Source organism: Zea mays, chromosome 10 (genome assembly GCF_902167145.1).
Source record: "Zea mays cultivar B73 chromosome 10, Zm-B73-REFERENCE-NAM-5.0, whole genome shotgun sequence".
NCBI classification, from domain to species: Eukaryota; Viridiplantae; Streptophyta; class Magnoliopsida; order Poales; family Poaceae; genus Zea; species Zea mays.
This window is the reverse complement of record NC_050105.1, coordinates 150,251,049-150,265,475: the sequence shown is the minus strand read 5'-3', so window position 1 is coordinate 150,265,475 and position 14,427 is coordinate 150,251,049. Positions and strand designations below refer to the sequence as shown.

General features: G+C 48.6%; 1 protein-coding gene across 1 annotated transcript; it reads right to left on the bottom strand.

Annotated features, from left to right (window-relative positions):
• Positions 1-2,726: 2,726 nt before the first annotated feature.
• Positions 2,727-6,027, bottom strand: LOC103642192 (probable metal-nicotianamine transporter YSL10). Its single transcript, XM_020545836.3, has 6 exons — positions 5,414-6,027; positions 5,157-5,320; positions 4,976-5,073; positions 4,747-4,881; positions 4,458-4,647; positions 2,727-4,369 (listed from the first exon to the last, which is right to left on the bottom strand). The coding sequence occupies exons 1-6, from the start codon at positions 5,769-5,771 to the stop codon at positions 3,227-3,229; spliced, it is 2,088 nt and encodes a 695-aa protein (XP_020401425.1). The 5' UTR covers positions 5,772-6,027; the 3' UTR covers positions 2,727-3,226.
• Positions 6,028-14,427: the final 8,400 nt, after the last annotated feature.

Below are 14,427 nucleotides of genomic sequence, written 5' to 3'. Positions count from 1 at the left end.
TCCCTAGCCGCGGAGAGCGCTCCGGCGGGAGCAACCCCCGATGAAGTCCGGGACGCCTGTGCCAGTGTGTGCTGCCGTGCGTGGCGCACAGCTGCGGCGCCGGGTGCTGGGCAGTCGAAATTCTATGACGTAGCGGATGCGGTCCCCTCCTCCAAGATGAAATCTTCGGAGGTCTCATCTTGGTGCTCGGCGATATGGACCATGGTGTCGATCGAGTAACAAGCAAAAATCTAAAAACCTAGCCCCCTACCTGACGCGCCAAATGTCAGAGGGTAAATCTTTTCGGCCGGGTGGCGGATTGCACCCGCCCTAATTCCTAAAATGAGGAGGGGCCTAAGCGTCTTGCTTCTTACGAGATTGGTGGATGAACACACGAGAGCACACGAGAGCACACGAGGGTTTAGAGTGGTTCAGGCCGCCGGAGCGTAATACCCTACTCCACTATGCAATGTATTGTGAGTCTAAGCTTGGATCTGGCTGTAACGCCGCATGCCTCCCCTTTTATAGTTGAAGGGGGGCATGCACAAAGGCACTGAGCCCCAACATGTGGGCCCAGGGTCATAATGAATATAGCGCTCGGGACTATAAATATTTGCTGCTGGGGCAATCTCCTTGTGTCCTATCACCCGAGATCTGTGTATCTTCGGCATACAGGGGAAGCTTCTTGCAGAAGGGATAATGAGCACGATGCGCCGCATGGCACGGGCGCATTGTTCGATGATAGATTGGACAGGCACGCCGTCTGACGCCGTCTACCAGCGGAGTGGACTGGACGCATTAAATGCCGAGGGGGCACATCGTCCGTCGGCTTGGTGGCAGGCGACACGTCCTCTCTGCAATAAATTGCGGAGACCACGCGACCTCGGTGGCCTGACGTCAGACTCCGTCGGTCGGCTTATGTCATGAGCCACAAGCCACACGGCAGCAGCGGGTCTCTGTCCAAGCGGGGAGCGTGGTGCAAGCCCCGGACACGTGCCAGCACTGGACCCCTTCCAGGGCAGGGCCCGGGTATTCCCTGCCCCAGAATCCTGGGACCCGGTGGTGATCTGTCCGGACCCCACACGAAAGGGTCTGGGATATTTCTCGGAGGTCCGCCTGTTATGCACGGGGTCCGGTGCTTTCCACGTGGCAGTCTCGGACCTACCGCGTGTATCCGGAGCACGCCTTTTCCCTTAGCCATGTGGCGACCCCAAGGCGGCTGATGTTGCACGACGGTGAGCCGCTCGCCGCGTAACTAGAGACTTTACTGTCGGCACGACGTCTATACCTTGTAACCAGGGGTACCCCTGTTTCAAGGTACCGACATTAATATAGCTTCGTTTATCGAAAATATACTCCAAGCTCAACTTCGCTACTATCTGATAGTACGTGTCAGCGTCTAAGGAAGGATACACTCCTAGTAACAAACAAGACATATTTAAGGATCTTCATAAATGAGGTTGTCGCAAGACCCACTATGAGGGGATCATCGCTCGTGGGACACCATGCCTCGAGGATCTTCCTTGACCCCAGCTATATGAGGAGATGATACCAAGAGACTTGACATAAGGGCACCCAAATGGATAACTACACACTAAGAATGGTGAAATCACAAAGAGATCTGAGTGCAACCCCTAATCCAATCTATAAAGACCATGTGCCTAGAGGAAATTCAAAGAAGGAATAATATAAGTCCCATTGGAGCCTTGCGATTTGAGCAGCAGTTAGATGATTAAAGCATCTAGGGTGCTCGTGTGAATAAGAACTCAAGGCCCCTCGTGCCCAAGGTACTCATGAGAATAAGCCTCTAGGGTCCCTCATACCCAAGGTCACTCATGAGAATAAGCTTAAGTCTCTAGGGTCCATTGTGTTACTGTGAAGAAGGCCATATTTCTGATGGGAGTTCCAAGGCTACTCTCCTTATACATGGGGATCGAGGTCCACCGGTATACCTTCCACATCTCACTATGCGAGACCGTCTATGTCAAGCGAATCATTGAGCTATGTGGGCTAACTGATTGTAACCTAGTCTACACTTCCGTGGAGGAGACACTTAAGCTGAGCCGACGACACAACGAAGGAAGTGGGCATGACACAATACTCATGCATTGTGGACATCATTTGCTACCTCTTCCAATAAGGCCAGACTTAGCATTCGATGTCAGCTACGTTAGCCGGTTCATGCATAACCGATGATAGAGCATTAGTAGGCCATCACAGAATCAACATGCTACCACAAGTACCTCTAACTACGGCTTGCACTACCCAAAGATAGCAAGCCTGCCTTGGCGGCTTAACCTTGACAAAGAACCCGCCTTTCATGAGCGCAACAAGCACATCTAAGTTAAATGCCACTTTATCAAGAGTTGCTTGGACAACTATATAAAAAACCAAAACCAACTCGCTGGATCTCTCATCAAGTCACTTGAGAGTGTTAGGTTTGAGAAGCTTCATGCCAGAATTTAGGCGGTTCAAATTTCTAGGAGGACATCACATATGGCTTAAGGGAAAATTATAAAAGAAGTCGTATACCTAGTTTGGATTTTACTTTCTAGTTAAATAGTAGTCGGTGCATATGCATGTCGGTATTTTATCATCTACCTTATGTTCATTACCATTAACTCTAACATATAATTTAGTGCCTGTTTGGTTAAGGCACGTACAACTTTAAATAATAAAAAAATATTTGTAACGTAATGGTTAACTGATAACGTTAAACCATACTTGTTTTAATTTAACCGTAATCAGATATCACACTAGAAATTGATATTGGTCTATTCAAACTTCTTACCATTATTATTTACATTACATTTGGTGAATGAAACGGCAGCATCAACAACATTGCCGCTACCATACCAGGGATCCAATCCAATTCATGCAGTGCAATGCAAGCACCGAATTCAGTTCTCCTAGTTACAGGCTACAGAAGAGGAAGGTGAAGAAGGGACTTCTCTCTGCTCAGAAGCGCAGTCAGCTGCCTAGCCATCTGCTTGTTTCACCGCCCCAAATTCAGCACTGCTCGTACTTGCTGCCCTTCAGCAGCTATGCGGCAGCAGTGTGTGACACATTGAAAGCATCTGATTCTAGTACAACTCGGTAGATGGCAGGGCATGCAACATTGCAACAGCAGCCAGAGCAGCAGCAGAGCACTGTGCTGTGTGTTGCTTGCTGCTGGTGGTGTCAGATCAGCAAGCAGCAGGTCTTGAGTCTCCTGCTCCATCAGGAGGTAGAGGTAGCTCGCTAGGAGCTAGCTGCGGAGGAAAGCGTCGACCTTGACGTTGGTGCTGCGGGACAGGAACTTCATGCAGATGGGCGGCTTGACGCCGGCGAGGGCCAGCACGGACTGCGGCAGCGTCCAGATGCCGTCGCCGCAGATGAGGCCCGACGCGACGGGGGGCGCGAACGCCTTGGCCCTGGCCGGGTCCAGGCGGTCCCACACGAGGCGCACCAGGCTGCCGATGCACATGTCGATACCGAAGTAGGGGCCGAGGTAGAAGGGGATGGCCATGGCCATGGGCAGCGGGATGTAGGCGGCGGCGCGGGCGCCCGCGAGGTCGCGTGCCAGGTTGATGGCGATGGCGGCGGCGAAGAAGGCGATGCAGAGGTCGAGGCAGTGGCGGGGCAGGGAGCCCAGGCCCTGGACCCCCAGGATGGCCATGTTGCGGTACACCAGCGCGTTCGGGGACGGGTACTCGGACCCCGGCATGCCGATGTCGCGGAACGCGTTGTAGAAGAGCCAGAACACGGACGGCGCCACCACGCAGCCCATGGCCGTGCCGATCACCTGGCTCACGAACATGGACCGCGGCGACGCCAGCGTCATGTACCCGGTCTTGAAGTCCTGCGTCAGGTCCGACGCCGTCGACACGATGCCGATCATCACGCCGCACGCCGCCAGACCCGCGATGATGCCCCCGCCGCCGCCGCCGCTGTCGTCGGTGGCCGCCGCCCAGGCGCCTACCGTGAAGATGGCCAGCTTGCCGTACGTCGTGGCCAGGGACCAGTCCGTGAGCCCGCAGCCGTACGCGTTGCAGAAGGCCAGAACGGGCGCGACCACGTAGGACGCCGCCACGTGGTACCACCGCAGCTGGTGGAAGATGTGCGGCACCGTGACGATGGACACCACGGCGATCACCAGGTACGCGCCCAGCGCCAGCGTGTTGGGGATCTGGTCCTTGAGGAACAGCTCCGTGCGACGCCTGTCGTCGAACGTCTCCTCCGGCGCCGGCAGCGGGATACCTCCGCCTTCCCCGCCGCCGCCAGAGATGGGGAGCGTCGGCTCCGACATCATTCTGCGCACCTGCACCACCAGTGCGGTCACGGTCCTCGTCATAACCTTGAGGAAGTTGTAGAGGCCGTCGCCCAGGATCAGCGCGATGGAGACGAAGACCTGCAGGCACGGTTGCATCAACACATAGCCGAGATGGATCATGGATGGATGGATTTGCAAGAACCCTGGACATCTCCTACGTACGTACCCGGTAGCCGACGATGCCACGGAGGCTGCTGGGTTTGAGGTCGGCCGGGTACCAGTCGCCCTTCTTCTGCTCGATGAGCGGCCACATGATGCCCCACGAGACCACTCCTCCAAGGAGAACGGAGGCGTTGACGAGATAAGGGCAGATCATACCGACGCCGACGTACGTCGCCGAGAAGTCGAAAAAGAACCTTCAGGTGCAGGCAACAGCAAATCAGTGGCGATCAACGTCAACGCTGAAAGGACTCTGAAACGCCATGCGTCAATTCAGTTGCATTGCATGCTCTTACTTCTGCCTGTAGGCCTCGAGGCCCAGCGTGGGGAAGGACATGAAGCCGCAGCCCTCGCCGGCGGTGTAGAACCACTGGAAGAAGCCCCAGGTGAAGCTGCCGGCGAAGAACTTCCCCAGCGTCTTCACCTGTCTCCTGCATGCAAGGACCGTTTCAGGTTTGAGGATCGTCGGAGGAGGAGCAGCTCCGTCACAGCAGCGTCAGAGAGGGGTGACCGGGTTATGAGTACTTGGCAAGCTTGGCGCCCTGGGGAGTGTGGAAGCTGTTGATGAGGTGGGCAGTCGCGGTGCCGCTCGGGTAGATGAGCTTGTAGTCGATGATCATTATCTGAACACAGCCGGCCGGCATCATATCATGATGTGATGAATAAACGTCGGACACAGAGTTTGTGGGTGCGCGTGCGTTCGTACCTTCCTGAGAGGCACGACGGAGAAGAGGCCGAGGAAGCTGACGATGAAGAGGAAACCGATCATCCAGCCCAGACCGGGGTTCTTGATGTTGTGCGCATCCCATGTCTCCCCCGATTGCTCGCTAATCCTCTCACTCATCGCGAACATGTAGCTCCCGAACCCTCCTGCCGGATTAATTCACGCGTCATTTTCATCAGAGCAGCCGTCGGGACGGGAGTCAGGAATCAGGATGAAAGTAACGTGTGCTGCATGTATACCGCTGAACGCGATGCCAGAGCAGGCGACGACGCAGGTCTGGACGACGGTGTTCTCCTGGCGGGTGAAGGGCCTGACGCCGGTGAGCCCGGCCTTGGCGAGGAGCTTGGTCCAGGAGGTGAGGAGGAAGAAGCCGAGGAGACCCGCAGAGACGTTGAGCGAGGGGATGATCCCCGTGGTGAGGTTCAGCTTCATGACGATGACGCTGAACATGGCGCCCAGGAGCGCGCTCACCGCCAGCGCCCGCGCCGTCACCTGCTCCCGCCACCCCGGCACCTCCCGCCCCTCGAACACCCGCTCTACCGACTCCACCACATCCTCGTCGTCTTCCTCCTCCTCCTGCGCTCTCCTCCTCGACATGGTTATTCGGTCTCGCTGTCCGGCGTCCGGCCACCGTTCCTCTCCGACGTGGTGATCGTGACAGCGGCTGCACGTACGTGCCGGGGCCCGCGAGTCAGTGGTACGGGGACGCGCGCCGCATGGTCGTCTCGAGTTCCTCACCTGTGCCTGCCGGGGGGAGGAGAGTCAGTTGGTCAGTGACACCTGTGCCGAGGGTCGCGGGCAACGTACAGTAGTAGTTCGTCGGGGATCCGTTTCTCTCGGCCACTGTCTCGCTCGCTCGCAGCATGTACCTTACCAGCCACGCATAAAGACAAGCACCAGTAAATAAACCAAGAAACATCATGTGTGTTTGGTTTATGTTGAGTTTCGGCAGCCGTAGATTCTCAAACTGCATGACGCAACCGGGCTTCAGACATGCAAGAATTGCTTTGCAGCCAGGCTCGTCACAATACTCTATCAAGAATTGCTTTGATGCCCTTTTGTAAATATCTTACAACCAAATCAAAATACTCTATCAAGTTCCTTTGAATAAACAAGCTAATCTCTATCACAATGCTCACCATTTGATAGAACTCTATTATAAAATAATGCAGAAAACCTTCTAGAATATCTATCCTTGGGACCTTTATGAAATGAAAGGTCTCTTTTATGGCCTTTTCCTGCTACAATATCAATCTGCCTAAGATGAATAGAATTCCAATATCTTGGATCACCACCCACATCCGTAATAGGTGATATGATATTATTCGTAATATGATCTACAACCTCAAAATTATTTTCTATCTTAGTTTGATCATCTCTACGACCATCGTTAATGTCAACAGCATTATCAATATCAATTGTAGGATCTTACTCAAGGGTCTGATTGGGAGATGACACTTGTGATTCTTTTAGAACAAACATATACATAGATCCTTTCATAGACTGAGTTAAATTTTCAATTCTTTGTTTCTTCTTACGTTTTTTATAACATGAATCATGTTTTGTAATTGGATTCCGACCGGAAGACATGCTTTGATGCACTGTTCAATAAACAAAGAAAATATATATATATATATATATATATATATATATATATAATGTCATGTAAATAAAAACAAATTGCTATACACGTAGACATAGAGCGTCTTGGGACTTGGGAGGAGGAGCCAAGTAGCCAACGTCCAACAACATATAGGCACGGCAGGAGTAGAGGAGCAGTTTGCAGTCGTGCAACAGGATTTGGAAACTACGGGAGGGAACAAGGGACTCACACCGTCGCACTCACAGGTGCGGTCGAACTGGTCGCACATGCTCATGCCCCGACCCTGACCAGATAACTAAAGCTCTATCCGACACGAAATAATATGGAATAGATTAGTATTGGTCGAAGACGGGTCTATATTAGGCCTCAAATTTCGGTCATCGGCCCCAGCACAGCTCGCACGGATGGACGGGGTTGGGTCCGACTTGGTCCAATAAAACACGTATTATTTAATTTAGTAAGGTACAGATTTAATATGATTGTAATATTTGAAATTTATGTTGTCAAATGTTATTCACATTGTTTAATATCTTTAATTTAGTGAGATATTAACTTTATATGTTTGTAATATTTGGATTTTATATGGTTCAAATATATGGACTAGTTTTGAGCCAGCACGATCAACAAAAGCATAATATATTTTAGAGCCGATCTAGATCATTATTTCTACATTTTAGAATGACACGATACGAACCAAAAGTTTTTTTTAAAACCTTATTGACTCCAGTCCATTTGATCCAAAATACTCCGAAACTAGCCTTCCTAGCACTGCTTACGCGCGCCAGTAGCGTAGCTAGCGGTGTAGCCGTGTAGGCTGTATGAATCCAGCCTCGGTGTGGGCACGTATTCCTAAAGCACATTTTATTTTATTTTATTTTATTTTTACATCATATATTTTACTGGAAATGTTTAATCACTTAATCGATTTTAATCTATGTTTTTGATATTTTTACGAACAAAACTAGCCTACACTTACTATATAAATTCTAAAGATTTGTATATTTATTTTATCCAATCTTTATTTTGATGCGGACAACCGAACATAAGACTTGTATGATCTGAATGGACTAAAACAAATAATCAAACAAAAGTCTGTTGTACAGAATTAGTCTGGCTACAGAGCCTAGCTCCTCAGATATTGGCCAAATCGGACCAAACTGCCATCATGGCGTAACTAGGGTTGGAAACGAGCCTCGGCTCGGCTCAGCTCGGCGTGGCTCGCTAGGTGACCGAACTCGGGTCGGCTCGCATGCTCCACGAGCTGCAGAAGGGGGCTCGGTCGGCTCGATACCGGCACACGAGCTGGCTCGGCTGACTCGCGAGCTGCACCTTATAAAATAATAATGCATTATATAATGAATTAATAGTCTATAAATATGAAATAAATGATATAACACGACATTACAAGTAATCTAAATTATAACTGTCATATTTTCATCATTAAACATTAAGAAACGAGTCAGATATCTAAAAAATTATTCAATATCCATCATAATTGTGTAAATTGATTAATTTTGTCCAGTTTGTGAGCCGGCTCACGAGCCAGAGCGACTCGGTTCGTTGCCCCCCAATGAGCTCAAAAACTTGGCTCAGCTTGACTCGCGAGCCGCTCCGAGCTCGAGCTGGTTCACGAGCTTCAAGTTTTTTTTCAGCCCTAGCCGCAACCAATCACATGGATCATGATCATACCACCTAGAGATGGCAATAGGGACCCGATCCTCGATTCCCCGTAGGGAATTCATCCATTAGGGGATGGAGATGGGGAAGAAACTTTCCCCGCGAGAATATAAACGGGGAAAATTTATCCCTCGACGGGTAAACGGTGATGGGACGGGGAAGCATTCCCTATCCCCGTTCCACACGAGACCCGTTAAACTTACATGTGACGGGTTTTTCGTGTACTAGTTAACGACAAAAATAAATAATTACCTTGTCAAGGGGCCACTAATTGTACATATCTGTTCATTTTTATGTATGCATAATAATTTCTTACATCTGACAATGTGTATAAGTGACAATGTTTAACATTAATAGCAAAGAACATGTGTTTTAATTATAATTTAAACGGGGATGGAGGATCCTGAAAGGGAAATGTGCCTTTGGGCCATTTCTAAGTATTTTGGTGATTGAGTGCAAACACAAGTGCTTAAATGTGAATCTATGCCCATGGATGAACAAAGTGCAAATCACAAGTAAAGGTATGTTTCTAAGCCTTAGTACATTGGTTTTGTGTACTAATATATTTGTCTAAGTGTTAGAAACAGAGAGAAGAAGAAAAGGAGAATGTTGGCTGTGTACAGCCAACAGGCTGTTTCGGTCTGGGGCACCGGACTGTCCGGTGGTGCACCGGACAGTGTCCGGTGCGCCAGGCTGCCTCGACCTGAAGACGCCGCTCTCGGGAATTTGCCGACGGCGTACGGCTAAAATTCACCGGACTGTCCGGTGTGCACCGGACTGTCCGGTGAGCCAACGGTCGGCCGAGCCAACGGTCGACCGCGGAATCTGCGCGCGACACGTGGTCTGGCCAACGGTCGGAAGGAGGCACCGGACTGTCCGGTGTGCACCGGACTGTCCGGTGCGCCAGATCTGCAACGGTCGACAACGGTCGGCTGCGCCTGTTAAGGAAAGAAATCGGGCACCGGACAGTGTCCGGTGTGCACCGGACTGTCCGGTGCGCCCGACGACAGAAGGCAAGGATGGCCTTCTAGATTTGTTCTCAACGGCTCCTAGCTGCCTTGGGGCTATAAAAGGGACCCCTAGGCGCATGGAGGAGAACACCAAGCATTCCTACAACATTCCTAAGCACCAAGACATCGATCTCACGCATTCGTTTCATTGTGATAGCATATAGAGCTCTTGTGGAGTTGTGAACTCTTTGAGTTGTGTTGCAAGCTCTTGTTGCTGCTTGTGTGCGTGTTGTTGCTTTGATCTTTTGAAGTCTTGTGTGCGTTGCTCATTCCCACCCTTGCTCTGTGTTTCTTTGTGAACTTCAATTGTAAGGGCGAGAGGCTCCAAGTTGTGGAGATTCCTCGCAAACGGGATTGAGAAAAAGCAAGCAAAACACCGTGGTATTCAAGTGGGTCTTTGGACCGCTTGAGAGGGGTTGATTGCAACCCTCGTCCGTAGGGACGCCACAACGTGGAGTAGGCAAGCGTTGGTCTTGGCCGAACCACGGGATAAACCACTGTGTCATCTCTGTGTTTGATCCCTTGTGGTATTGTGTTTTGTTGAGACTCCTCTCTAGCCACTTGGCAATAATTGTGCTAACACCTAATAAGTTTTTGTGGCTATAAGTTTAAGTTTTACAGGATCACCTATTCACCCCCCCTCTAGGTGCTCTCAATTGGTATCGGAGCCATTCTCTTCAAGAAAGGGACTAACCGCCCGAAGAGATGGATCCTAAGGGGAAGGGAATCGTGATCAACGATAAGGAGAAGGAGTCCTTCGTCAACGAGCCAAAGGATGACAAGTCCAACGACTCGGGCTCGGGTCATAGACGAAAAGATGGGAAGAAGAAGAAGACAAGGCGCATCAAGGAGATTGTCTATTACGACAGCGACGAATCTTCCTCTTCCCAAAAGGACGACGACAACGACTACAGGAAGACGGTCAATTCGAACTTTTCATTTGATTATTCTCGTATTCCACATAATTCGAATTCACATTTGCTTTCCATTCCTCTTGGCAAACCTCCACACTTCGATGGGGAGGACTACGGATTTTGGAGTCACAAAATGCGTAGTCACTTATTCTCTCTTCATCCAAGCATATGGGAGATTGTAGAGAATGGAATGAAATTTGATAGCTCGGATAGTCCTATGCTTATAAATGAACAAATCCATAGAAATGCACAAGCTACTACTGTTCTCTTAGCATCTTTGTGCATGGAAGAATACAATAAGGTGAGCGGCTTGGACAATGCCAAGCAGATATGGGACACTCTCAAGATCTCTCACGAGGGCAACGACGTCACCATGCTCACCAAGATGGAGTTGGTGGAGGGCGAACTTGGGAGATTCGCTATGATAAGGGGGAAGAGCCAACCCAAACATACAGTCGGCTCAAAACCCTTGTCAACAAGATAAGGAGCTATGGAAGCACGCGATGGACGGACCACGACGTCGTCCGCCTAATGCTAAGGTCCTTTACCGTTCTTGATCCTCATTTGGTGAATAATATCCGTGAGAATCCCAGGTACACCAAAATGTCGCCCGAAGAAGTTCTTGGGAAGTTCGTAAGCGGGCGAATGATGATTAAAGAGGCAAGATACGTGGACGACGCGTTGAACGGTCCTATTCATGAGCCTCAACCCATTGCTCTCAAGGCAACAAGGAGCAAGGAGGCGCTACCAAGCAAGGTGGCGCAAGTTGAGGCGGCCGGGCTAAATAATGAGGAGACGGCCCTCATCATTAAGCGCTTCAAGACGGCGCTTAAAGGTCGCAAGGGACAGCCAAGCAAGACCAAGACAAAGGAGAAGCGCTCATGCTTCAAATGTGGTAAGATTGGTCATTTCATTGCTAACTGTCCCGATAATGAAAGTGACCAGGAAAAAGGGGACAAGAGGGAAAAGAAGAAGCATTACAAGAAGGCTAAGGGCGAGGCACATATCGGAAAGGAGTGGGATTCGGATTGCTCCTCCTCCGACTCCGACAATGAAGGACTCGCCGCCACTTCCTTCAACAAGTCATCCCTCTTCCCCAACGAGCGTCACACATGCCTTATGGCAAGGGAGAAGAAGGTATGTAATCAAAACAATGTCACTTATGATTCTTCCAGTGATGATGAGTCTAGTGATGATGAAATAGATTACTCTAGTTTGTTCAAGGGATTGGATAGAAATAAGATTGATAAAATCAATGAATTGATTGATGCATTGAATGAGAAGGATAAACTCTTAGAGAAACAAGAGGATTTATTGTATGAAGAGCATGATAAATTTGTAGAAGCTCAAAGATCTCATGCTCTAGAAGTTAAAAGAAATGAAATGCTTTCTTTTGAACTATCCACTTGTCATGAAACCATTTCTACTTTAAAAGGTGTTAACAATGATTTAAATGCTAAACTAGTAGAAGCAAATAAATCCAACTCTTGTGTTCAACATGTTGAAATTTGCACTAGGTGTAAAGATGTAGATATTAATGCTTGTAGTGAACACTTAGTTTCTATTTCAAAATTGAATGATGAATTAGCTAGTCTTAATGCCCAACTTAAGACTAGCAAAAGTGAATTTGAAAAACTAAAATTTGCAAGGGATGCCTACACTATTGGTAGACACCCCTCAATTAAGGATGGACTTGGCTTCAAGAGGGAAGCTAAGGACTTGACAAGCCATAAGGCTCCTATCTCCGCCAAGGAGAAAGGGAAGGCTCCTATGGCTAGTAGTACTAAAAGGAACCATGCTTTTATGTATCATGATAGGAAACAAACTAGAAATGATATTAGGAGTTATAATGCATATGATGATTTTGACTCTCATGCCATGTTTGCTTCTAGTTCTTCCTATATGCATGGTAGAAATATGTCTAGGAGAAATGCTATTCATCATGTGCCTAGAAAGAATATTACTCATGCTCCTAGGAAAGTAGTGAATGAACCTTCTACAATTTATTGTGCTTTAAATGCTTCCTTTGCTATTTGTAGAAAGGATAGGAAAATAGTTGCTAGGAAGTTAGGGGCAAAATGCAAGGGAGACAAAACTTGCATTTGGGTCCCTAAGGATATTTGTGCTAACCTTGTAGGACCCAACAAGAGTTGGGTACCTAAGTCCCAAGCCTAAATTTGCCTTGCAGGTTTATGCATCCGGGGGTTCAAGCTGGATTATTGATAGCGGATGCACAAACCATATGACGGGGGAGAAGAAGATGTTCACCTCCTACGTCAAGAATAAGGATTCCCAAGATTCAATTGTATTCGGTGATGGGAATCAAGGCAAGGTAAAAGGGTTAGGTAAAATTGCAATTTCTAATGAGCACTCTATCTCTAATGTGTTTTTAGTAGAGTCTCTTGGTTATAATTTGCTATCTGTTAGTCAATTATGCAACATGGGGTATAACTGTCTATTTACAAATGTAGATGTGTCTGTCTTTAGAAGAAGTGATGGTTCACTAGCCTTTAAGGGTGTATTAGACGGCAAACTTTATTTAGTTGATTTTGCAAAAGAGGAGGCCGGTCTAGATGCATGCTTAATAGCTAAGACTAGCATGGGCTGGCTGTGGCATCGCCGCTTAGCACATGTGGGGATGAAGAACCTTCACAAGCTTCTAAAGGGAGAACACGTGATAGGTTTGACTAACGTTCAATTCGAAAAAGATAGACCTTGTGCAGCTTGTCAAGCAGGTAAACAAGTGGGAGGAGCTCATCACAGCAAGAATGTGATGACCACTTCAAGACCCCTGGAGCTGCTGCATATGGACCTCTTCGGACCTGTCGCCTATCTGAGCATAGGAGGGAGTAAGTATGGTCTAGTTATTGTTGATGACTTTTCCCGCTTTACTTGGGTGTTCTTTTTGCAGGATAAGTCTGAAACCCAAGGGACCCTCAAGCGCTTCCTCAGGAGAGCTCAAAATGAGTTTGAGCTCAAGGTAAAGAAGATAAGAAGCGACAACGGGTCCGAGTTCAAGAACCTTCAAGTGGAGGAGTTCCTTGAGGAGGAAGGGATCAAGCACGAGTTCTCCGCTCCCTACACACCACAGCAAAATGGTGTGGTAGAAAGGAAGAACAGGACGCTAATCGATATGGCGAGGACGATGCTTGGAGAATTCAAGACCCCCGAGTGCTTTTGGTCGGAAGCCGTGAACACGGCTTGCCACGCCATCAATAGGGTCTACCTTCATCGCCTCCTCAAGAAGACTTCGTATGAGCTGATAACCGGTAACAAACCCAATGTATCTTACTTTCGTGTATTTGGGAGCAAGTGCTACATTCTAGTGAAGAAAGGTAGAAATTCTAAGTTTGCTCCCAAAGCAGTAGAAGGGTTTTTGTTAGGTTATGACTCAAATACAAAGGCGTATAGAGTCTTCAACAAATCATCGGGTTTGGTTGAAGTCTCTAGCAACGTTGTATTTGATGAGACTAATGGCTCTCCAAGAGAGCAAGTTTTTGATTGTAATGATGTAGATGAAGAAGATGTTCCAACGGCCGCTATACGAACCATGGCGATTGGAGAAGTGCGGCCACAGGAACAAGATGAACGAGATCAACCTTCTTCCTCAACAATGGTGCATCCCCCAACTCAAGAAGATGAACAGGTTCATCAACAGGAGGCGTGTGATCAAGGGGGAGCACAAGATGATAATGTGATAGAGGAAGAAGCGCAACCAGCACCTCCAACCCAAGTTCGAGCGATGATTCAAAGGGATCATCCCGTCGATCAAATTCTTGGTGACATTAGCAAGGGAGTAACTACTCGGTCTCGATTAGTTAATTTTTGTGAACATTACTCCTTCGTCTCTTCTATTGAGCCTTTCAGGGTAGAAGAGGCCTTGCTAGATCCGGACTGGGTATTGGCCATGCAAGAGGAGCTCAACAACTTCAAGAGGAATGAAGTTTGGACACTGGTGCCTCGTCCGAAGCAAAATGTTGTGGGAACCAAGTGGGTGTTCCGCTGATAGTCGCCTAGAGGGGGGTGAATAGGGCGAAACTGAAATTTAC

Bases quoted from the DNA above. Each gene is read 5' to 3' on its own strand.
- LOC103642192 (XM_020545836.3), bottom strand. From the start codon at position 5,771: ATGTCGAGGAGGAGAGCGCAGGAGGAGGAGGAAGACGACGAGGATGTG. The intron at 5,074-5,156 runs GTACGAACGCAC...GGCTGTGTTCAG, and splicing joins CCGTCGTGCCTCTCAGGAAG to ATAATGATCATCGACTACAA. The intron at 4,648-4,746 runs GTAAGAGCATGC...CTGCACCTGAAG, and splicing joins CTCGAGGCCTACAGGCAGAA to GTTCTTTTTCGACTTCTCGG.